Source organism: Melopsittacus undulatus, chromosome 1 (assembly GCF_012275295.1).
Source record: "Melopsittacus undulatus isolate bMelUnd1 chromosome 1, bMelUnd1.mat.Z, whole genome shotgun sequence".
NCBI classification, from domain to species: domain Eukaryota; kingdom Metazoa; phylum Chordata; class Aves; order Psittaciformes; family Psittaculidae; genus Melopsittacus; species Melopsittacus undulatus.
Genome location: NC_047527.1, coordinates 119,681,563 through 119,707,450, shown reverse-complemented (window position 1 = coordinate 119,707,450; position 25,888 = coordinate 119,681,563). Strand labels below are relative to the sequence as shown.

The following is a 25,888-nucleotide window of genomic DNA, read 5'->3' as shown; positions in this document are numbered from 1 at the left end:
AGGAATAAGATCCGATTTAATGTGACTTCCTTCTCTCCAGCTTATCTCTCCCTCCTTTTATCTTTATCCAATTCAAAACACAATTACATTGTTTTACATAAATTCAACAGCTACAGCCTCACTGCCTAGTCCTCTGACTGTGCCATCCCATCCAGGTATCTTTGGTCTCCTAGACACGGCTGCTTGCCCTTGAACCATCACAGAGCCTCCTGAATGCTTCAACCTCCTCCAAGAAGCATGTTCCCTAAACTAATCCACAAAGCCATTAGCTTTGGTTTGAAATCTCTACTCAAGACTAGTTTTTCTAAGTCTGACACTCAGCTGTCCAAAGACCGTTAGCAAATGATAGAATAGGGCATGGAGACAGTCAAAGCATATTTAGTCATAAAACAAACTAATACATGTGAAAATCTTACTGAGAGGGTACATCTGTTCCCCTGCCCTTTATATGCTGCTGATCTTGGACTGTTGACTCTTCAAGGCAGGCATGGGTGTCTCTCCATGTGTGAGCAGAACCCAGCACACCACATGTTTATACTTCATGTGACTTTATCAGCCACGCAAAAACAACCATAAGAGTTAACTCGGTTAGTCCATAACTTTGATGAGCACTCTGGTGTCTACCAAAGCTACTGCATCCTTCAGTGGCTGACAACCGTTAGATACCATGGGAGAGGCTGTGGGTATCTGAAGCATCAGAGAGAAACTTTCTGATGAGGTGGAAAAGTTGTAAATGCACATAGACCCTTACGCATTCAAGCTCATTTTAGCATGGAGGCTCTTGTGAGGTAAATGCACTAACACTTTTTAACCCACTAGTGTTACATTTTTTCTGGTTGGAGTAATGTTCATACTAAGAACTCAACAAGGATGACCTCAACATTTTTATGAGCATCAGAGGTAGTGAACAGAAGTTGAGATATTCAGAAAAACAAACCCATTAATTAACAGTTCATTCGGTAAGACCAGAGTCCTAATCCTAACACTAGATTCGAACGCAACCATTACTGGCTTTTAAACAGACATTTTACAAAGTGTTTGAACTTTGTGTGTCCAAAGGTCTTCAAATAACCCTGAAATGCTGATTTGGTTTTTATTTTTTAAAGCAAAGCATCTGTTTGGAACTTTCAGAATCCTATTTTATCATACTGTAAATATGGTCTTCGCATCTCAAAAACTTCTCCATAGGACGTTACGTACAGAGGCAAATAAGTATGCTATGAAGAGACTTTATTATTTAAGTACACAAAATGAATGTAAGCTGTCAATGCTTACACTTTATGGATTATATTAAAGAAATCTGATACAATTTTTTCACTTATTTTGCTCTTTAAATGAACAGTAGTCAATAGAAAAAGGAGGAAACAGAGACTCATGGATGTCAGCAATTACCTCACATGCACAGATTTTATGTTTTCCATACGAAACAGGATAGAATCAATAGGGGTTCTTCTTTAGATATAACAGCCATGTGTCGCCTCAAATATGATGCTCACTGATCAAGATGAAAATCACTGTGTTTTAATATCAACGGGGGGAACTATTCGTTAAAAGCTACAGTGACTGGTCTTCATATGACAGAAATCAGAAACCATACACGGGTTGGGCAGCAACATGCAAGTTAAATTTCTACGTAAGTTCCCACGTTATATTTCAAGCAATTCCCTGCCGATTTCCGATTTCTATTTATAAAAGCACATCCGAGTCCCCAGAACGCTCTCCCTCCCTACCCACGCTTCAGACAGAAACAGAAATGAAGCCGCAGCGTTTCGCTTCCAGCTGCCGCAAAGGCACCGCAACTTTCCTCCCGTGGTCCCCTAGCCCTCCGGCAGCCGCAGGCTGCGGGCTCGGCCCCCAAGCACCCGCCGGGGGAGGGAAGGAGCGGGCTCGGGGGCCCCTTTAAGTAATGCGGGTGCTGCTGCTGGAGGGCTGGCATTCCCGATGCTCCTGCAGGAAAGGGAGCCGCGCGTCTCACCCAGCAACGCTTTCAAACAAGCATCCCTCGGGGGAGGGCTGCGGGCACACACCGCACAGCCGCAGGGGCCCCCACCCGGCTGACAGGCCGCGGTCCCCCAGCCCGGCGCCTACCTGCGTCCGTGCCACGCCACTCCGCACTCGCGTACTCAGTGCCTGCCGCCGCCCCCCGCTGCCACCCTCGCCGACCAGCCGCAGGGGCCTGATGCTCTCCCGCTCCGCGAAGCGGCTCTCGCCCCGCCGCTCAGCTCCTCCTGGGAAGGGGAAAGGCACCCGTTACCCGCTGCGCCCTCGCCCCCGGGGCGCAGGCTGGAGCGGGAGCTCCGCAGCAACCCCGGGCGCAGCATCCCTGCTCGCCACCACCACAGCCCCAGCGCCAGGCGCTGCTCAGAGGCCGAGACTCACCTGGAGCAGCGGCCAGGGCGCAAAGCACCAGGGAGAAGAGGCAGGCGGCCGCCCGCATGGCGCTGCCCGCCGCCCCGCTCGACAACGCCGCCACCGGCTCCGCGCCTGCACGGGGAGTGTGGCGGGGAGCGGGGGGGCTGCGGGGCCGCGGGTTCGGGGCTGCCGAGCTCCGCCCCGCCGCGCCGAGCCCCCTGCGAGGGAGAGCGATGGCGAGAGCCAGTGAGGCTCCCCTCGGAAGAGGGAAGTGCTGGGAAATGTAGTCGCTTGGCAGGCAGAGAAGGACCGGTGCGAGAGCGGAGAGGAAGCCCCGCAGCCAGCGGAGAGCTGCAGAGCGGCCGCCGCCGCCCCGCGGGGCAGCCCTGGTACCGCCTGCGCTGGTACCGCCCTGCCCCGGGGCGAAGGGAGCCCCCGTGGCACAGCGTGAACCCGCGGCCAGCCCGTCCTGCTGCGGGAGGCGGGGGCTCTCCGCAGCGGCAGCCGGTGCCTGTGCGTCCCCCCACCAGGCACTGCACCCCGGTCTCCTCTGATGGGCTTCTGCCGCCAGCCCCTCTCCTCCCGTACGTGTCCCGTTTCTACCAAACCTCAGTTTCCTTCCCTATAACCTTTTCTCTTCCTTTCTTAAATTTCCACTCCCTCTCTCCCACCCCCCGCTTTCTGTGCTGGACTAACATTTGAGGGGAGTCGAAAGGCATTGCAAGGCAGAACGGTCCATTTCAAGGTACAGCACCGCTCTCCGGGACTAAGCCAGAGGCCGCAGCAAGCGGCAGAAGTGTCACGGAGCCCAGCGACGCCGCTCCCCGGCACCCGGGGGCTGCTCCCCCTCGGCAGAGGGATAGCGGCAACTGCAACCCTGTTCCACACCCCCACCTACCGGGAAGAGGCGGACAGCGGTGCTGCCTGCCAGCACGGCCTGCATCCCCTCCCTCAGCTACCCTTCCTTAATGCACATGGGACAAGGGCAGCTGGCTGGGGCACCCCTTTCCCGCATAGTTTTCCGAAGCGGCGGTAGCAAGGACTGCCTCGGCAGATGAGTCCAGAGAGGAAGAGGAATGGCAGCACAGAACTGCGGCAGATGCAGCTCCACACTGACCCAGCCAACAGAATACAAGGTCAAATAACCCACTGCAAGGTTTACTATACCAGTTGTAAGCACTTGGTAAAGGAAGAGGTGACATCACAGTAAATGGCACTGAAAGTGATGCTCATTATAGAATTATAAGAATAGTTAGGGTTGGAAAGGAGCTTAAGATTATCCAGTTCCAACCCCCCTGCCATGGGCACCTCACACTAAACCATATCACCCAAGGCTCTGTCCAACCAGGCCTTGAAAACTGCCAAGGATGGAGCATTTGCCAGTTCTATGGCCAACCTCTTCCAGTGTCTCACCACCCTTATATAGTCTAGAAGATTAAAATTAAAAAATAATATTTGTTTTCATAATCTTAAACCATTATGCAGATCAACTGTGTCCTGGGCTGCATCAAAAGGAGCATGTCAAGCATGCCAAGGGTGGTGATTCTCCCCTTCTACTCTGCTCTCTGAGACCCCACCTGCAGTACTGCATTCAGCTCTGGGGACCCCAAACACAAGAGGGAAGTGAACCTGCCTGAGCGAGTCCATAGCAGGACAATGAAGCGCTGGAGCACTTCTTCTATAGAGACATGCTGAGAGAGCTGGGGCTCAGCCTGGAGAAGGCTCCAAGAGATCTTAAAGCACCTTCCAATACCTAAAGGGGGCCTATGATAAACCTGGAGAGGGACTTTTTACGAGGGCATGTAGTGACAGAACAAGGAGTAATGGCTTTAAACTGACAGAGAGGAGATTTGGCTTATTAAGAAGAAAATTGCTATGAGCGGTGAGACACTGGCATGGGCTGCCCAGAGAAGCTGTGGCTGTTCCATCCCTGGAAGTGTTGAAGGCCAGGTTGGATGGGACTTTGAACAACCTGATCTAGTGGAAGGTGTCCCTGCCCATGACAGAGGGGGTAGGACTAGATGATCTTTAAGGTCACTTCCAGCCAAACTCATTCTATGATTGTGTTGCTTGCACTAGCAACAGTTCAGGGCCCCTGGCACCTCCATTCCTGCTTGTAGGAGCATTACAGCCCATTTGGCTGTCTTCTGAGAAACCACCAGCCAAGGGGAAGGGAAGGTCAGGGCTCCTGGTCTTATGTTTTTGCAGGTCTTACCTTACACAGATCATATTATTAAGGGAAGCAATTAGAGGACAGATGAATAAAATTCAGGTTTTCACAGGGTTTTTTTCACAATACAAAACCAGACAAAATGATGGTTCAACAAGCTGAGGTTGGGAACAGAACGGGCACCTTAAGAGCAGAATACTGCATCTGGAAATATGTATCATCTTTGAGCAGAGAGTGGGTAGTAAGTTTTGTGTTGTCTTGCTTATGCTGCAGTTACACTACAGGCGAGATGGAATGTTACCTCAAAATATCCATTAAATCCTGGAGCAGTTGCTGAAACAGCTTACAAAACTGTGCTGCAGGGTATCAGAAGGACCATAGGTGGAATGCGTAAAGAAAACGAGAGCGAGCTATTTGTAAAAAGAAAAATCAATACATTAATATGATGTTTCAATCTTTTTTCAAAAGTCATAAATCCTGATACTTCAGGCTGCAGCCAACCTCCAGTTATTTCAGTGAGACCAAACTGTCCCCACAGGCACGCTATTTCACAGCTTCTGTTAGCATTTCTGTGCAGATTCACAACACTGGGTATATACTACACCAGTTATGCAGTAGGTAGACAGTACAGTTCCTGGATCAGTACATCAAATATTGATTATTTTCCTCTTGCCATTACCATTGTTCAGATTTTGTGTAGATATCCAGTCTGTAGGCTATGGGAATGTGGTGAGATATGATGAGACCCCACATGGAGTGGTAAGACCTCACCTGGAGTACTGGAGTCCTTGGTACAGGAAAGATATGGACCTATTAGAATGAGCCCAGGGGAGAGCCACAAAAATTACCAGAGGTATGGAGCACCTCTTCTATGAAGAAAGGCTGAAGTTTCATAGGCCAGTCCTTTTTTAAATGAGCAATAACAGCTCTATCCTATGTTGCAACATCTTCATGACTTGCCAAACATAATGAGCACATTCTGTATGACTGACTGAACCACAGCTGCAGAAGAATGAAGCCTGAAAAATATATGCCAGTATTTAAAGCAAATGAAAAAAAAGTGATTTATAAGTAGATATTCAGCTTTTGATTTACGACAGGTATTCCAAAGATAATTTTTGAACCATAATTAAAGTCATAATTTAACATTTAAAGATCTAAGTGTTACTTCTCTCCTTGCCACATAAAGTAAGAAAGTATATGCACTAAACAGCCCTGATGACATCCTACTTATAAATTATTTGGGGTATTCTTGAAAATTACCTCCCACTTGTATATCATAAAATTTGCTGTAATCACTATGGTGAGTAGTAACCACCGCAGTCACAATTCACAGTTTTAAGCTGCCTAAAGTTCTGAAGAAATTAGCTCACTTTAAAATATTGAAAGAGTAACACATTTTTAATGCTAGAAATCCTATAGAAATGGCTTTGTATTTTTAGAATTTTGATAAAATCTAAATTTTCTGCTCCAAGAAATGCACAATGGAGCCTTGTGTATGCATAGACATGATGGAAAACCAACACTGATTCTAATTACAGAACATTAAGCAACTTAATACTGTGGAAAGTATAGCTCTTCTCCCCACACACAGCAACCTTTGTTTTCTCAAATATGATAGATTCCAACTGAAATCTAGGGCACTTTTTAACAATTACACTCTCAGTGGTTGATATTCAATCACGACTCACCAAGTTTATAAAAAACATACAAAGACCTTTTCCTGGTAAAGGGCAGATCTACAACTATTTTGCCTCTGTTCATCTGGACACCTATTACCATAAGGGTACTGCCCTAAATGTTTCCATATGAAAACCACGTTTACATTCTGAATACATGGTAATTAAATTTTCTTGTATCAGTATCAGTTACATGTCCAATTACAGTCAACAGTGCATTTTTACTGCACAGTTGTACAGCAGTGACCTTTTGGCATAGAAACATTTGACTCTGTTGCTTATTTAGTGCAGACCATGAATACTACCTCAAAACAAGAAGCATGTGCAATCATAGTCTAAATACAGAGCACATCACACAGAATCTGTTTTGACATTGAATCAGAGGTACAGCCTAATCTGGAGCACCACATGGCATTCCCAGTGAGGAAACTGTAAGGTTCAAAGAAAGACAGTGACAAAACCAGAAAAATCAGGAATGTTCAAGATGGTGATAACCAGAGGAACACAATAAAATATCCTATAGGTAGTATGTGGAAAGTAAGCTGGTGCTTTCTGGTCTTCAGGAAGAATGGTGCATTAAAAAGATGCCATTCAGTTGAATGAACCTAGTAAATTAAAAGCTGATTAAGAACAAATATCCTTCCCTTCAACAGTAGTTAGTCCGCTGAAGTCTTTACTTGAGCTGTACTTCTGAATGCCTTTCAAAAATCTGTCTCAAGAACAGGATGTTCTTATGGACTGAAAGAACAACTGGACCTGTAGTGATGAACAGCCAGCTCTGGATTAAAGAGCTTCAGGCTTTGTCCAGCCTTTTCAATCTAAGTTTACAAATAGGGTATTTTTTTTTGTTGGGGGTTCCATCCTGCATCTAGTCTTTGCACAAGATCTTTTTTGCACTTCTTGTGACTGCTGCTCACCACTCTTGGAGTTTAGGAGATTGGTCTGGATAACTACAAGTGTGGTTGGGTATTGGTAGTTTCTCAGAAAATCTGGTGGCATGAAGAAAGCTCAGGTTTTCATTTATCAAATAAAAAAAAAAGCAGCATTTGGCTCAGTGGCAAGTGTTCTGGAAATCTGCACCATCAAAGCCAAAAACATTCAGAGAGATCTCATGCATGTTTTACAACATAAAAAATTTGCATTCACTTAGGAGCTTCCAGGTGAGATCTTCTGTAGTAACCCCTAAAGTATGTTCTGCAAGTTAGCTGCTAAAATTATCCTCAGAAATAACCTAAGTAACTACTCAACAAAGCCAACCTGAATGCAGGATACAGGACAAGATTTGTGAATCTTTCAGTAACCAGAAGACTCTCCTTTTCCAGGGTCTATGAAGCTTCTGAGGCTCAAGGACCCTGCTTGCAGACCTTGTACTGGAAACATGAATCCCACGTGACATCTGCTGGTGGTGTGCTCAAAATGTGCAAGATCCACATCCAAATTCCTGCTCTGCCTAGGATCTTTTAAGTCAGAACCCCCCTCAACTAAAAAGTACTTTTTTTTTTTTTTAAAGTGGATTAACTCTGATAGCCAGCTGGATCTGCAGCTGCTTCATACCAAATGAAACTGGATTCCACCCAAACATTTGCTCTGCATCCCAAATCTTTTTATGATGCTCTATTGGGGATGCTCAGTATTTATCTGGATTCTGCATTCTCTAAAACAAATACACTGTAAGTATCAAAGGCTAAACAGTAATACTTACAGAATGCATGGTAAAATCCAGAAATATTCACATCACTTTCAAAAATGTTTACCTGGTTAATGACCTCAGTTCATACTTACCATCACTCTATAACACATCAGCAGTGAAATTATTACTGGTTGGTATTACCAGCAATATTTACTTTTACATTCCGTGTCCACACCCCACACTGTGACTACACAGGTTAAGAGCAGCTATCATTTTTTTTCTCATCATTCCTGCACTTAGAAGACTGAAACAAGAGCTTTGTAGAAAGCATGGCCAGTTCCATTAGCAAAGTTGTTTGGAGCTGGGTTCTTCAGGGTGCAGGATGAAGTCACACAACCCTCCACAGGGGCATCTAAGGAGTCATATGCTTTGCAGTCATACAGGCTAAAAGATAACACAGAACAATGGTAGCATGACTAGACAACTGAAGCGTGGCCTTTTATTGAAAGCTTGAGGTGGAACACACGTTCAATCACCTCAACACACACTGGCAGCCCCTGGAGGACAGAACAGATGTTAACACGCTCGGTACTCCTCAGGTTGTAACTACCTTTCCTCCATCTCCAAAGGGGAAGGACAGCTTTTCAGTCATCTATCCACCTGTTGCTGTACGTCAAATATTCTGTAATCAGATATTTCACAAGAGATTACTGTTTTAAGATGATGCTGCTGAGCACAGGGCTTACCCAAGGGCATGAAACTTGGGAACTATTGCAGAACTTCGTTAGGTGTGTTCTCCCCACTATCACCATACACCCATATGAATATCTGTAAGTACACCCATATGCACATGCATGCACACACACACACACACACACACATTCCCAGCCCTTGTGAACTCCATCCTTTCAGCCACACCGTAAATTCACCTGAAGAGAAACATTTCTGCTCCAGACAAACACATAGCATGGAGCTAACTCATAGGCAGTGGTTGGGCACTTACTGCAATGATAACCTAATTTGGTATAAGTGAAGTGAAACACTTCTAATGTTTTATTTCTAAAAGCAGATTTCAACACCTGTGTTTCTTTTGATGTTGTTACAGCCATCCCAACTTTGCATTGTGTAGCTAGTTTCCATGTTAGAAGTCTTTTAATGAAAATAAATGAAAATAATTTTGCTCTCTCCTGTGGTAATGAAACAAGATGGCTTTGATTAGATCAGTTACAACTCACCCTTACACAAAAATACCAAACCAGTAGCGCCTGCATCGGCTTTCAGTAATGCTATGCGTGTGTGCATGCACAAGCCTTGTATTTTAACATTTTAAAGATGACAAAATATTTCACAGCCCCAGAAACATACTTGCCACACCTATGAAAGAAACAATGGAGATCACTGGGCCACAGCATAACCACTTAAATAAAAGTACTTTTATAACATAAAAGTCTAGGGGACTTTTTTTTTCAATTAGACTTAAAATGAAGTAATGTCTGTTCTGCACAAGTGGTAAAGCTTTAGTTTTTTTCCCTAACAGTCAAGATTTCATGCCTCATTAAAATTTCAAACCCCATGTTGTGTATAAGTGTACACTGCAGAGTATAGGAATACAGCTCCAAGATCCACTAACCACCACACAAAGAAAGCAACAGTCAGCATATTAATAACTAGTTTGGAATACAATATAAAAATTACCTACACCAGCTTCTCAAATTCACTGAAAGCAAGACAATAAAGAAGTGAAGCGCATTAGAAGAAATTCATGTACCTAGAGTTCAAACTGTAATTATGTAATATGTAATTATCACAAAGACGTACTTACAAACAAAATACACTTCTAGTGCTAACCCTTTATTGTAGTAACTACAGAGGCAGCTGTGGTGGTGGTTGCCTGAAATGTGTGACATTACTAGGAATCCTGGCCACATATTTTGAAAATACTGATTCTCTTGTCTAAGAGAAAGTCAGAGACACAGACAACTGCCCCAATAACTAGCCTTCCACATTTCACTACTTTTTCATATAATAATTAGTTTTCCTTTATTTGAAAACTGTAGGGATTTAAAAAAAAAAAAACAAAACCAAAAACAACAAAACAACCAAGCTTGAAATATAATAAATGCAGAATAGATCTGTTCTAGAAATAGTTAATAAGCTAACTATGGCTTATGATGCTATCTGAATGTACTCCATGCAAAGGGGGCTTGGTATACTCTGATGTGACTTGTCAGCCATCCGTAAACAAAATCTGCATTGTGACTAAGTGTTTTTCTTTGCAGTTGCAGTGACTCTCTCCTTCTGCACTATGAGTCTTCGTATTTTAATGATAAACCTGGCTTTTTTCCCCTTAAGATTCTAAAGCCAGATTTCAGTGTGTTTAAATCTCTTCAGTGCCTGTTGAGCTAACATAATATTGCATCAATTCTATGCAAAACATACACATCAGTTATCTGATAAGTAGATTTACTACCATCAATTACTTCTCTCCTTAACATTCAATTATTGGAATAATCTTCATGTATATTAATAATATGCATTCCAGTCAGAATTCCACCACACCAACTAAGAGCATGTGTCTCAGGGACAGGAGGAGGGGGCAGTGTCCACAAGTGATACCTACTGACAGATTGTGTTAGGGGAAAATGCAAATTCTTCTTCGACTTTACTTTAGAACTGAACCAAAAGATTAAAAAACCCACAACCAAACAAAAACATTCTCAATGAAAGTGGTCAAACACTCTTTCCTAAAATAGACTGAAAAGACTGCATTTACCACATCTTGAGCGATCATTCTATCATTAAAGCATCACTCAACATGAAGAGCAAAGTAACTGCTTCAATGTTCTTAACAGCTCCATTCCTAAAGCACTATATATTGGTAAACTACAGGCAAAAAAAAAAAAAAAAGGAAAAAAACATACATCTTTGAGATCAACCTTTAAAAAAGGTTAATTTTGCAAATTTCTGTAATGGCTTTCTAGATGTTTTTTTATGTGAATCTAGGTCAGATTATTAATCAGAAAATTGTTATTTTCCTCACCCATTCCTGCACACCAAGAAACACTACCTACTCCCTCTTAGACACTATCCTATAAAGGACAGACTGTAGAATGCAATGACTGAAACCACTTCATAAGAACACTGACAGAGTAAGCTTGAGAATAATAAATGGGTAAGAGGTAAAAATACTAACAAGTAATTTTAGAAGAAAAATTACAGTAACTTATGCCGATTTAGGTATCTTTCATGACCTTACAACACTTAACATTTATTAATAAAGCACTGCAATTACCTCTTGTAATTCCATACTCATGCCCTGCACTGATTTACAGATACAGAAATTCTGATAGAGATCAGCTCTGGTAAAGGTCTGAAGTCTTAAAAAAAGTCTTTCCAATTCTCACTTGTGTCTTTCACTCTGCCTCCGGGTAAGCTACTCAGGCAACTGGCTACTCTGAAAGAAAAATCAAACAAATAACTTGAATCAATCAGAAACTGAATGGCTGGGCTTTTTTTGTGGTAATTGTTTCTGCTGCTGTTATTGTGTTGGGGTTTTTTAAAAGCAGAATCAAAGCACACACCTATTGCTTTCCTATTGGCTGAAATACTGAATACAAGTTTTAGTCTAAGAATAACTTATGTCATAATGGCCAAAAAATATAAAACACACTTTCCTAATGCTGTTTCTTTATGATTACATAGGTTCCATGAGACAATTTCAGCAGAGGAAATACTAAGAAAGCAAATAATTTTTTTTTTTGCATTCTCTAATAAAGCAGCAGCAGGAGGAAGGGAAGCAACCAAATCTCCACAAAACATCAGTAGCTGGCAAGTAATGAACTGCCTTATTTACAATGGAACTTCCAGTTATTTATAATGTGGTTATTTAGAATGTACCATAATCAATGACTTTACAAAGTAATTCTATCCAAATGTACCTACCCCATCTCTTGCTTACTGTTTTACCTTGCAACTAATGTAACCCCAAACCTGGAGTCAGGGCCTTTTACTAGCTGTGATAAACCAGTATCTTTTAAAGGAAAAAACCAAACAACCAAAAAACCAAAAGCCAACCAACTAAAAAAACCCCACTTTATTTTTCACATTTATATATACAGAAAATTTTGCATTAAAAAACTTGAAAACCAAGCCATCTGTACACATAATATAGCAATTAAAATATCTATGAATAAAATCTTCAATTTGTAAGTTTATTTAAAATTATTGTATTAAATAAAGCAGCATTAAAATCCAACAAATGGAGATGAGGATGAAGAGGAAAATAATGACCACACATTTGTATTCTGCCCCTCCCATATATCTTTCATGCTAGTTGTACCTTTGCTCTCTGTGTAACCTGAAAAACCTCCAAATTCTGAGTTTCTTTCACTTGTCTGAAATAACTCCAGCAGAGCCTGCACTGGGGAACTGCAAGAGCTTCTCTTCTGTTCAGGAACAGACAGTCCATTTGTATACTTTACGCATAACTCCAGGTTTTGTTTCTGGGTTTCCTTTTTATTTCTTCCCAAGTAAAGCTTCACTTTTCTGTGCAGTTTTCCAGATGGTGAACTGGGTGTAATGCTGGCAGCCAATTCATTAAGTTCATTGTTTATAGCAGTATCAGATACCTCAGCCTCCAGAACTACATTGTGCTGCATCTGTTGATGATTATCACAGAAATCACGATGTTTCCTGACAAACGTAGGATTGGCATCTGTTTTTTTCAAACACTTTGCTGGTAGAACTACTGCATTATTTAATTTTCTTTTTGGCTGCAATGGGTTTTTGTCCTTTTCACTAAATTCTGTAACTGCAGCATGAGAACATAAAGTACACACGCCTTCCTGAAAACACTGTAAATTCTTTTTATTTACTTGTAGTTCCAGTATTTCCTTATTGGATGATTCATAAGCTTGAGACAAGGTCTCTGTATAAGCCTTGTCATCTTTCCGAGGGGGTGGTTGTATGAAATATGATGATACAACAGTCTGTCTTAAGTTTGCAGCACAGGAGCAATCAGTTTCAGTACTTTCATCATTATTTCTGAACTTAATTTGCAGTTCTGAAGGCTGTGCCAGGTGACAATAAAGAACTGAACAAACAGACCCAGAAAGAGGGGTACGTATTGGCACAGAATTTGGTTGTACTTCTGCAGGCTGGCGATCCGGTTTGAGTGCTTGCATTGTTGTATCCTTCCATGAGTAGCTTTTCAAGGAAATGCGTTGCTTTTTCAGTCGTTCTTTCAGCTCATCTGGTCTAGTTATCTTCCCAATAATAGGAGAAAAACAGCCTGAACTACATTTTGTCCTGCAATGAAATTGTTTAGAATTATTAACACACACCTGGAAAAAAACATGGGAAACAACTCCATAGGCAACTGATGAAAAGCAACAGAAGTGGCAAAGCAATTTTTTGTTTTACTTTTAAAAGATAAGATCTATTTAGAGTAGCAACACACTATTTCTATAGGAAGAGACTAATTTCTACAGCTCATTAAATTGTTTTTAAAATACATGAAATAAGTAGCCTAGTATTTCAATACATCTCAATTTATAGTGGTATCAAGAAGACATTAATGAATATAAAGTAATCCCTATAAATACCAATATTCTATGATATATACATAATATATATGTGTATATCTGCATATATATGATATATATACACAAAAGTTAGCATAATTACCATTATTTTCTTGGCACAGCATTTCAAACCTAACCTGAGTATTTTCAGGTTATAAAAAGAATAAAGGCTTGCCTTCATCAGGCTATAAGCTGTCTGACTCTATCTGCATTTAATTTGATTTCATTAAAAATATCCTTATTCCTTCAATACTTTTTCATTTTAAAAGTGAGAAAGTTATGCCTAATCTCCCAACTTATTTGCAACAAACCAGAGCAATCCTGAATTGAGGTACAGTTACTTGGAACTAAGACACTCCTGCCTACAGTCCAAGATGTGAAACAAGTCTGTTTAGCTACAAAGAGGGAAAGAAAATCTGGTTTATTTGTCCAGCACAGGCAGGTCAGAAGCTAAGAGACAAAGTATAGACAGCAAGACCTAGATCAGGAAAAGTTTTCCACTGGTAAGGAGAGCAGAATAAATGAGGAGAGTATCATAAGCTGTTCTTAGGCTACTAAGAATGACACAGTTTTTAGAGCAAGATGTTCAGATATTGCTGTCCTTCTGTCAGCAATGTTTTAGTACAGGATCTTGTTTTTTTTAAAGCTGAAGGACAGGTAGGACAACTTCTGGCAAATCTTTTCAGTCTAATTTTCTTATATAATCTGCACTTTTTATTTTTCTCTCCAATTTCTGCTTACATAACTATTTGCCAGGTACAACTGTATTGCAAATTTCAACAACTTATTTCAGACTGAAAACATGAATTTCTTCTGTACCAGATCCAGATTTCAGAACCAAGCATCTTTACGTTCAATGTCTCAACTCACAGAGTTTAGAAAATGTAACTTACCTTTTTATTTTTTCATCATCTTTGTATTCTACAAACTTGTAAACAAACTTTGAGATTATATCATCAACAACTTGATACTGTGTGCTTTGTGCAAAATTCCGGTGCTGTTCACTTTCAAGGTGCTGGAATTAAAGGAAAAACATGAAACCAATCTACTACTATGGTTCTGAGTATACAAGTCCGCAGTATGATATGGAGCAGTAAGTAAGTATCATTTATTACCAGTGTCTCTGAGACATGAGCTATTAGTGCCTTCAGTTACTGTATACAGAAGCAGCTATCAAGACTTTAAACCTACATGGGGGAAAAAAAAATACCCACTTGCTGCTTTTTACCAGATATAGTCAAAGAATCTCCTAAGATAAAAAAATATATTAAATTAGCAAGTAGAAACCACTGCTGATATCCCGCTTGAGAGGTGACACTATCCAAGCATATACTTGACATTTCACATACTGCTTGCAGATCTTCGTATTTCTTCCCACAGCATTCACAATATCCTCTCCTTTTTTTGTCCTTCTGAGGGAGCTGAACAGGAGTTCCACAGTCCTTGTCACTATTTATTTTGGTTCTGTTAACAGAAAAGTTGTATATTAATATAAGTCCAAATATGGAGCTGAGCTCTATACTTGCCTCTCACAGCATGCTTGTTCTTAATCACTTAAATAATTTAAAAAATATATATTATTTCTGCTCAAACTATTTACATTGTTAGTCAAAGCCTAGGGAAAAAACATTAAGAAGAAACTGTGCATTAATTAAAAAACCAAAAAAACTAAAAACAAAACCTGCAAAAATGACTGGCAGACCCAGTGGAACTGTATGTAAGCATAAAACATCCAGGTTGGTACAGATGTATACTACTGACTCAGAATAAACAGTGCAAAATTGCTGAAAAAATATCCCTTGACAAAACACAGGACATGCTGAAGCCTCTGTGCGTAGCTGATAAAAGGAGGGTTGATAAAACAAAAACTAAGGGGGAAAAAGATAAAGTCTTCTAACATCTCAACCACTGTCAATATTTTGATGCCAAGAAAACAGACAGCAAAACTACTTGGTCTAACAGATGACCTCTCATTCTTTGGCAAAGTAAAAACCTGTACATTTGTTGGTTTATACAAAGGTTTTGAATACACTGATCAAATGCTATTTTGTTCTGTTTTTCTAGGTACAGGCTAAGTGGAAATAAGAGGAAATGAACCCCAATTTCTTCCTGGAGATTAAAACATGAAGAGATTTCAATAGCTGCTCCATAATTTTCAGAGTCCTCATCTGGAGAGAACTAGCTTCAGTTTTTTGCTTCAAGTCACCATTTGCTTCAACTCACCATTAAACTGCCTAAGGATGATATGCTAGTGGTAAAGCAAAACCATCAATCTCTGTTTCTCTTTTACTTTAGAGAAACAGTGCCATCTCCCTGTCTAGCCAAGAATGATTCTGACAGACTTTACCAAGTATCTGCATAGATGTAAGCTCAGGCCTTTACATCAAAACACCTGTCCTGAAAAATCTCTGCACTTAAAAAGCAAACAAGCATAATAAGGGTACACTGCTTTCAACAATCATTTCCATTGAAGTCTGTACTGGTAACACCTGCCCCAGCATTTGTTGGGTTCCACCGGATAGACTGCACCTAACTGCGTAGTTGTCAATATTAACACTAACCTTTTCACCTTCCCTCTTTAGTACTGTAGAAGTCAGAACCAGTAGAGCACAATATAAGCAACTGAATTTATCACCTGAAAATTCAATAACGGCTGCAGGTCTTGCCAAATACAGAAGCAAACCGGACTGACAACTTTGCTTCAACAAGCTTTTTTACCCAGATAGAAAAAGTGAGCACTTCCCTTTTTCTCTCCCAAAATTGACATTCCTAACATTTACCTGCTGAGTATGAAATAATCTCCCACCTAAACCTCTTTGGCATGTGCCAACCCAAAAGATTAAATAGGAACATTCACTGAAACACAATTCCTAATTTTTTTAATATATCATATTCCATATAAATGCAAATAGTATTTCTTAATGCTTTAAAAAGAATAGGCCTTTCTGATGTCCTCTGAAGAGATAATATCAGAAATTGACTCACAATTGCAAAAGACCTCAATTGGAGTACTGTGTGCAGTTCTGGTATCCTCAACATAAAAATGACATGGAACTGTTAGAACAAGTCAGGAGGAGGGCCAGGAGGATGATCAGGGGACTGAAGCACCTCCCATACGAAGACAGGCTGAGAAAATTGGGGCTGTTCAGCCTGGAGAAGAGAAGGCTGCATGGAGACCTCATAGCAGCCTGCCAATATCTGAAGGGGGCCTATAGGGATGCTGGGGAGGGACTATTCATTAGGGACTGTAGTGATAGGACAAGGGGTAACGGGTTGAAACTTAAACAGCAGAGGTTTAGATTGGATATATGGAATAAATTCTTTACTGTTAGGGTGGTGAGGTACTGGAATGGGTTGCCGAGGGAAGTAGTGAATGCTCCATCCCTGGGAGTGTTCAGGACCAGGTTGGATGAAGCCTTGGGTGATATGGTTTAGTGTGAGGCGTCCCTGCCCATGGCAGAGGGGTTAGAACCAGATGACCTTAAGGTCCTTTCCAACCCTACCTATTCTATGATTCTATGATTCCATAAAATTGATTTACCAAAGTTTTAACTGCAACTGGGGTGCTCTGAGCCTGAATACCAAAATTTATCATATAAACATTTGCTGTAAAACCTGCTCCTCTGAAGAGCTGAGGTAGTATTTGCAGTCTAACTTGTACAAATTAAGACTTTACCAACACTGATTTGCACTATGTCTGAATATCACAGTTCTAAAGATTTTTAGCTGTCTACTTTGGTATTATGCTGAAAAATATCAAAAGAAGTCTTAAATACACTTCTTGTAAAATATTTACTGGATGGCATCCAAGATGAGGACAAAGAATAAATCAGTGTCAGAAAGGAAAAAAAAGTATCTTATGCTGACCCACAGTGATAGGAGAAGGCTGCATTTTTGGATGTATGCATCTGTATGTCCAAAAAAAGGACTAAAGACAGAATAAAGAGGGTACGGAAAGATAGACAGACACCAACAGTTACAATGCAGCAAATACATCAGCTGAGACATGGCTATTAGTACTAAATATCGCACAAAATTAGAAGCACACCAATTTTAGAAAACAATTATGTTACAATTATTTTAGAGAACCATCCTCTCCACTACCCACACCTCAACAAATTTTCAACAAACCTTTGCTTAGACTTCATTTGCTTTTGAACAGAAGGATGCTTCTTATCCACCTCAAAAGGACTATATGGTTTTGGAACACAGTAATTCAGAACTGGAAAAATGGGTAACTGCAGATAAAATGGCCGGTAGAGGCTGTATTAAACAAAACAAGTGCATTAAAACCCTCAAAATGGAAAAAGGAGTTTACAGCACAAAAATAGAGTCAGGTCAAAATCATGGAAAAGTGTCTCACTTTTACATATATCATACACAGAATGCTAGGCAGATAAATATCCTAGAATAAGTCATTCCTTCCTTCCTAAAAACATGATACTTTCTTAAAACAGATTTGCCTGGAGTTTCGATAGCTGTCTTACACTTTCCCTGGGGTATAGCTTTCACGCCTATTTATTATTGAGAGTTGGGTAGCCAATAAATCTAAGCAATTTGGACACTGGTGTACCTGTGTTTCTGAGAAGTAGCTACAGCAGTTCCTAACATCAAATGCATTTATTTTCCCCAATTTTACAATTTTCTTCATTTTTGAAAAGTTTAATTAATTCACCATTCAACATATAAAACCAGACCTTTTAATTTTCCAAAAAGGTTTTTTTCCTGTATATCACTGTACTTGAGAAATAACAGAACTAGCAAGCATACCAGCACACTGAATATATTAAGAATGGTTAAAATAGGGCGTGTCAAAAGTTCACTACGGAATCATTTGACTGAAATGCTGATGCCAGAGTTCAGTCTGATTTTTCTCCCATATTACTATTATAAGCTGCCCAGGCAGAAAAAGAGCAAGGCTAGAAAACATTATAGGGACAGCTAAACATCTTGTGAAGCAGTTACTAACATTGCATAAGCATTTAAACATTAAAAAAACATTGCTTACATTACATAACATTCAAAAGTGTTTCCTGTGTTTAGTTCAGAAGTCAAATGCATACATCTTTATAAACAAATTTCTTCAACTATATGTGTCCAATTATCCCAACTATCCTCATGTCCCTCTTCTATCAGAACAGCTCACAGTGCAAGACCAGGCTTAGATCTTTTTAATTCAGAAAAGCATCAAAGAAATGAGCTCAAAGGATTTGGAGCTTATAAACATCATCATAAAGTAGAATTTAGTTAAGAATATAAACATGCAAAATACGCTGTCCAGACCACACTTTTTTATAATTCATTGTTCTCTCAACTTCTGGCAAACTGGCATTTCCTTACAGAACCAGGTCTAATTGATTCCAGGACCAGAAAGATGTGAAAATTTTAAGGGCTGAAAGTATCAGGTTTCGTGCTACTGTGGGTACTGGAATCATATTAATAGGAAGGTATTTTGCTTTCAAAAAGAAATGTCTGAACAGGAAATTAAACCTGATTTCAGAGGATGATTTTAATTAACAACTTCACTTTCTTTGCATCTAAACAATCTTTGCAGGAGATGAATGTTACTGAGTTGGGACTACAGGACTGGAATTTAGTACAGAAAGTTTTACTGGCCTTTTGGGCAATGGGATTTGGATCTAAGAAAAGATGTCAAGGTTCAAAGCTTCCAGTTTTCCTTTTCATTCATAAGGCCCTTGGCAGAAAGTAACCCTAAGAAAGCAGTCTCATGATCTGGAGCTATACCTTAACTTTCCGTTACGTTGCTTACTGCAAATATTCCCTACCATACTAATACTTGTTCAATCTCATTCAGTGGCTCAACACAGATAGCTGCCCAGAGCATGTGAAGACAAAAATGTTATCTGATTCTAAGAGGACAACATGCCTAGCATCTAAAGATAGGAAGAAATTTAAATCTGAAGGCCACTTCCTGAAGGCATACTAAATGTTTCTCAATAACTCAAGTTTGAGAACCACATCACTTAACGCATGAAGAGAACACTTACCGACTTCTATCTTCCACCTTCACAAATGGATTTTTCAGTCTACCTGCTCAAAGTGGGGAAGAAAAAAAATAAAATAAATTGAGAGAAATACTTTTCTTCCTTCAGCAAGTTACTCCAGTAGATGAACGAACAAGCAGACATTATTTTAGAATTTGGTATATACATGTTTTGACAAACTCTTGATTTCCATCAAATTTTTTTATATGCTTTTCTTGGACATACAAACTAGAATACAGCAGCATGCTTGACAAAAATATCTGTAGTCCATTTTTAAACATTCAGAAAATAAGCAAAACATACACCTCTACAAATATTAATACTTACTTCTTGACTTTTGAGTAGCAACTTGTTTTCCCTATAGGAAAAAAGATAAAATGCATAAAATCCCCATTAGCATTATTCTGCATTTTACTTGAAGATTTAGCTGTATATAATTTTAAGTTATGAGGCTCTCCCTATGCTAACCATGACTTCATACACAGTCATGCATATGATTTGCAGGAAACTAAAATTCATTACTACTTCAGAAATATTGTGACACGTTTCCCAAAGAAATATTTCTACACCACAAAAAGAAAATTAGAAAAAGTTCTCCTTGAGATGTTTTAATTTATTTTTCCTAAAACCAAATCAAACCAAAAAACCCAAAATACCCTGCCATGGTTTAAAGTTGATTCTTAAATATAGATAATAATCACAACAGTTTGCAAATGCTAATTAACTACAGACTAAAATTCCAGATAACATTCTCCAATTAAAGCAATTCTTCTCATTTGAAAGGATTTACACAGGTTTTTCTTGTCAATGAGGATTAAACTTAAGAGTCTTTTGTTTTCAGAAAAAGAGTAAAGTACCAGGGGTTGACTGTAATTGATTGTGGCAAAGGTACAAACACCTATTTTATACTACGTGCAAAAAGCTCTACCTTGCTATCCATGAACACCAGGACACTTAAATGATTTAGCAGAGGATTTGATGTGGCCTCAATAAGTAGCTGCTATTGCATTCCAAAACAACGTAACATACACAGGATGGTCTATGCATGTTACCATTTAATTTACTTATCGCAGAGCCCCACCTGGACTAGATAATTATATAACTTCACATCTTTAATTTAAATTATAGGGATACTGCAGACAGAGAACACAAGCAGCTAAAACAGTTTCAATGTCTCACTGTATCATACACTAAAATCTGGAGAAACTGAGATTTTTCACATGCCAACTGCATGTTATCAGCATAGTAGCTCAAAGACACTTTATGTGAGTCCTTTACAAGACTAGGAAGAAGAGATGCAGCTTTAAACAACTGACTGAAAAGATTCCCTAGAGACAGCTTTCTTCAGGTAATGGGATATTTCAAAATGGCCCATCAAAAAGAAGGTTTCCAATCACTGTGTCATTGGAAAAATTATACAAGGCAACTTAACCACAATTTACACCGTTTCAGGCAGTGCAGTACTTCTGATTCCAAGATATCCTTTGCAAGAGCAAAGGTCCATGTATGATTTCATCAGTGCTACTATTATATTTATTTTTGAAAAATGCTGAAATAGCTAATACTTTCTGGTTTTCAAATACATTTTTAAAAATCAGTTCATGAAACATACCAGTCTGAAAAACTGAACATGAGCAGGACTTCATTAAAATAGAATCTGCAAGCTTCACAGTGGGTAGCATTTAGGACACCTGTGTTCTCATTGAAACAAATGGCATTTTCACAAATGGCAAAAACACTTACCACATCTTTTGAAGAATTGCCTGCTCTTTTGATTAGGTAGAGCTCCTTTTTCTTTTGTTCAATGTAATTCTTAACATCTGGCAAAAAGAGGGACAATTATACTCAGCTCAATTTATTTTTGTATATCTGAAGTAATTTATCACTTTTAGTATTTTGAATTCAACAAAAAAAATAATTAAATGAATGTTACAAGTTCACAGTAGGCTTCATCAAACAAAATATTTACCGTCAATATGAAGTATCTTCACTCCCCAGCTCAATGCATTGGACAGTATACTACCAGAAGGGATTAAATCCTGCAAACAATAAATTATATTAATAAAGCAATATATAGTAGATAATATAAAATATTTACAATTGTATTAAATCATGTAATATGAAAGCTGCGATCTAAGTGCCAATGGTTTGCTTCTTGCCAAAAGGCTGTCTGGTCTCCTCAACTGACTTTTCCATCCCTATGTCACAGCCTTTCATCATCAAAAGATTACATTTAATCTTTCATGAAGCCAGAATTGTTCTCTATTGTCACATTTTATAGCAAGATATGAAGACAGCGTATATATATTTACTCTAACCTCATGAGCACCTCCCAAATGCTAGCTGTATCAGTAAGCCCAATATATTATAATATTGACAATAAGACTACACAAACTTTCAATTCTTCAGGAAGTACCCAGAAAGAATGACCTGACAGTTTTACTTCACACAATCTCTCGACTTCTGCCAGTGTTCCATGAGGGACTTCTTAAGACCAAGACCATTCTTGCTACTGCATGTTTTCTACAAGAGCAAACCCAAACTTTCTCAAGCATGAATTCATTGACTACTTGGCTTACCTGCTCCTTGATTGCTTTTTCAACTAAGGATTTTCCTCTGCTCATACGTACCTATATTAAAACAGAAACACGTTTGTAGTAAGTTAGTATCCATTAAAAAAAAAAAACAAACAAAAGGTCAGATAATTTACATTGCTGCTAACAGATAAGTATTTTAGGTATGATAGTCTCCTTTTGTTCACTGTCCTGCTATTTTTCATTAATTCACATTTTGCCCACAAAGTTACAGATGACAGTCTGGGGAGAGGGTGTGTGTGAACCAGTAAGTACTTGTTTTCAGCCAAAGCAAGTCACTACATGGCTGGAGCAATGTTGGTGCTAGATGGTAGGAAGAAGCAGCCAGTGACACACACCAAATGATGAAGTTCCATCATCTGAACTCATGCCAAATGAAGCTAAGAGTCATGAATAAAATCACAGCCTACATCTTATTGCATCTTCTCTATCACCACTGCTTCTGCTTTTGTACTGTATGCTGTTTATCCATGAGTATGCGTTTATCCAGGTTATTTGCAAAATGAGGCAATCTCACCTAGGCAATGGAAAGACCAACCCACAGACTGCTTCTAAATAAGTACCATGCATATAGAGCACAGCTAATTGTTTCCAATTGCATTTTTGAAAGGAAACAAGATTTGCCCCATGAGAAACTTCTCATAAACCTGCATAAATTCAGATACTAATTACTGCAATTAACATGACCCTCCAAGAGCTCAGAAAAACTTAATAATCATAACATTTGATTTTAATTATTTCCTTGTATTACTATCAGAGTGCTTCTGTACATACAAGCATTAACGCCACAGCAGCCAGATTTTAATAGGCTGTGTTGCTAAAGAAACAGGAACCACTGGAAACTTTGCTTAGTTAGTCAAGTTTAACAAGCTCGCCTGAACTAGTTTAAAAGTACATTTGACCTGTTCAGACACAAACAAATCAACCCAAACAAGCAAAGCATCAAACAACCTTATTCACCCACGGAATTGTGTTCATCTTTAAAAAATAAAAAAACAAAACAAAAAAAACCAAAAAAAACAACACAAGAGAAAGAGTGTAAGAGCATATACTATGGGTTGTACCTGATTTGCAGTAATAATACTAAGAAACTTACTGTATCTGCTATCTTAAATGAATTTCCATCATGTCGATCTTTTCGGTTGCTAGGATGAGGTGAACTATTTCCTCCATTACCTGCAGATTCTGGGCTAGGAACAGGAGAAATCTGACCAAGACTTGGTGCAAATTTTGCCTCCTTTTTATTAGACACCAGATAGCTGATATCTTTACTAAGAAAACTCTCCACTCTCTAAATAGAAAGATAGAAAGCAAGTAATTACTTCAGGACAGTAAACCAGTAACTCTTACATTGCGTACTTTAAAGAAAAGAGACAAAACTTCTATAATAACTAAAAAACACAATGATAATTACAATTTGGCTATATTAGCATCTTATTAGTCACAAATTTTAATTTCAGTTTATTTTTTAAGTATGTATCAAAAGACCTTTGCTTTGACTATTAACATTCTTTGAACTATCTAGCTGAATACTTCACAAATAGAAGTCAAACACTGTACAGAGGAATAAGAGAATTCAAGAAACCAGTTTCTATGATTTTAGGTAACAGAAATGACATAGAAGTGTTCAGCTAAACTTGAAGGCATGAGTATGCAAATGTAATTTACAGTTTGCAGAAAGCTATAAATGTATCAAGTCTAGAACCAACAGAAAAATCAAAGTTTCAGGATAGTTACCATGTTTCACACCTACAGTATTTATAGGATCATAGAACAGCTCAGGTTGGAAAGGACCTTAAGATGATCTAGTTCCAACCCCCCTGCAGCTGACAGGGATACCTTCCACTACACCAGGTTGCCCAAAGCCACATCCAACCTGGTCTTGAACACTGCCAGAGATCTGCAACACTTCTCAAACTGAGAGGACTTAAGTAGATTAATATTTTCATGCTCAATAAGACAAAAAATGTGATTGTCCTATGCTTATTCTCTTCCATTTTGCTCCTTCAGTCATTCATTACCAACTTCTGTGTGATGATCAGTTCTATTTGCCTTAGTTTTTGCCAGTTTACATAGCTTAAAAATATTTTCCTCTTCTCCACTAATCAGTATGGAAAACACAAATTGCACAGACAGTGAGTTTGAAATTGTGCCTTCCAATTCCACTCTATGTACCTTTAAAAGAACTGGGACATACAGAGCATGGCATTTTTGAGTACACTCCCCACAAGTAACAACAAAACACATGTAGTTGACCTTGAAGGTGCTGGACACTTCAGATTTAGGCATATACACCTTGAAATAAAACAGAAAAACTTCCTTTTCAGTCTCTGATTTGCAACTTTACCTTTCACATATGAATTCCTAAAACACTGTTTTAGAAAAGGCAAAAGATAACATGCACTCATTTAATGCTATATGTAAAAAGATCCATTGAACTTGAAACCACATCACTGCTACTAATTGCCTCTACTAGAACTTCCAAGCATTCTGGATTTACAAGTGTCAATTTCATAGAACTAATCAGCACTGCCTTGAGGTCATTCAAGTATTGCCAAAGTAGTGTTCAGAATACCTCGCAATTTAAGCAGATCCCTTTTGCTTCTGTGATTCAGGGGTGCTTAATATTTTAACTGCCAAGACTCCTCTACACTAATTCAAAATATTTAAAGTAGACTAAGCAATTGCACTGCTTCTGTGTAACTATGATAACCTGTACTTGCCTTTATCAAAGTGTTTCTTCCGTATGCAAGAGAGAGTTAAGGGAAAAAAAAATAAAGATGTTTATAAAACCTATTATTTAAATAAGAGTATTTAAAAATACTCATTAACATATTCCATGCAGAAAGTACTTACTGACATTACTGACTTTTAGTAACCGTAAGCAAAACACTTCCTCTGGTCTTTCGTGTTCAGATGAACAATTTTAATTGTAAACATGTCAATACAGTCAGAAGCAGCAAGGGGGGAGGTGAGGGTAATAATTTCCAACAATGAAATTTATTAAATCTGGACCAAATTTTAAGCAAATAAATAATCAACCAGAAAACCTAAACAACAACAGAAAAAGAAACAAAACCAAACACCCCCAAAAGAAACAAAGCACAGAATACTTTGTTAATATAATACGCTAGTTGTTCATATTAAACATTAAGACAAACATACAATAAAATCCTGTCACAAATAAAATACAAACATCAAAATGCACACACAAAGATCATGGAAAAGGCATTCCACCCGTCTTCTAGTTTCATACAGAGCTCATTAACTTACCCCTCCTAGCTCTTTGAGGTCCTTTCCTATTTTTTCAGAGATCACATTTGATGGAATATCGAGGTAAAACACCTTCCCAGTGAGTGGTTTATACTTGAGTTTCTCCGGCTTCCCTGTATCTTTTTTCACATTCTTCAGAGAAGATCTTATCTTTTCACTTTTTGCCTGCATTCCATCTGCTGCAAAAAGAAAAGGGATTTTAAGCAGAGCTGTGTTTATTTCTCACCCACCCACCCAAAAAGAAAATTCTAAATTATGGAAACAGGCAAAACAAGCTTCCATGCAATATAAGGCTTTTTAAAAATAGCTACATGTTGAATATGTCAAAACCAAGACTTTAATAATAGTAATACCGCATACAGCCCTTAAAAGTTTAAGTTTTGTCTTAAAATTCTATCCTAAAAGGGACTTTTATCCTAAAATGGACTTTTTATTTCATGGCTATACAACTACATCAATTTTCTCACCCAGTCTGGTATTTATTTGCTACCTCTGTATCACTGTATATACACTGCTTTCAGTCACTGAGTCACAAGAACACCATTTCAGAACAGAATCTGTCTCTCATTCATCTGAAATTAAAAGGATTCCTATAAATTCATT

At 39.0% G+C, this 25,888-nt stretch overlaps 2 protein-coding genes across 5 annotated transcripts in view; both read right to left on the bottom strand.

Moving 5' to 3' along the window:
- Positions 1 to 2,437, bottom strand: part of ADAM22 (ADAM metallopeptidase domain 22) — a 128,381-nt gene extending 125,944 nt beyond the window's left edge. Inside the window, exons 1-2 of the mRNA XM_034063206.1 lie at positions 2,380 to 2,437; positions 2,089 to 2,228 (exon numbers count right to left, since the gene is read on the bottom strand). Coding sequence (XP_033919097.1) covers positions 2,089 to 2,228; positions 2,380 to 2,437 — 198 coding nt within the window. The remainder of the gene's footprint in view (positions 1 to 2,088; positions 2,229 to 2,379) is intronic.
- A 9,492-nt stretch (positions 2,438 to 11,929) lies between these two features.
- The window catches only part of DBF4 (DBF4-CDC7 kinase regulatory subunit), a 16,196-nt gene continuing 2,237 nt past the window's right edge, over positions 11,930 to 25,888 (bottom strand). For 2 of the 4 annotated variants that reach the window (XM_031052408.2, XM_013130015.3), the window contains exons 3-13: positions 25,286 to 25,464; positions 23,109 to 23,303; positions 21,998 to 22,048; positions 21,388 to 21,457; positions 21,162 to 21,238; positions 19,746 to 19,776; positions 19,422 to 19,467; positions 17,545 to 17,676; positions 14,763 to 14,877; positions 14,307 to 14,428; positions 11,932 to 13,138 (exon numbers count right to left, since the gene is read on the bottom strand). In XM_031052408.2, the coding sequence (XP_030908268.2) occupies positions 12,076 to 13,138; positions 14,307 to 14,428; positions 14,763 to 14,877; positions 17,545 to 17,676; positions 19,422 to 19,467; positions 19,746 to 19,776; positions 21,162 to 21,238; positions 21,388 to 21,457; positions 21,998 to 22,048; positions 23,109 to 23,303; positions 25,286 to 25,464 (2,081 nt within the window). In that variant the 3' untranslated portion in view covers positions 11,932 to 12,075. Of the gene's footprint in view, positions 13,139 to 14,306; positions 14,429 to 14,762; positions 14,878 to 17,544; positions 17,677 to 19,421; positions 19,468 to 19,745; positions 19,777 to 21,161; positions 21,239 to 21,387; positions 21,458 to 21,997; positions 22,049 to 23,108; positions 23,304 to 25,285; positions 25,465 to 25,888 lie in introns of all 4 variants that reach the window. The other 2 variants (XM_031052410.2, XM_031052409.2) reach the window with 2 other exon arrangements.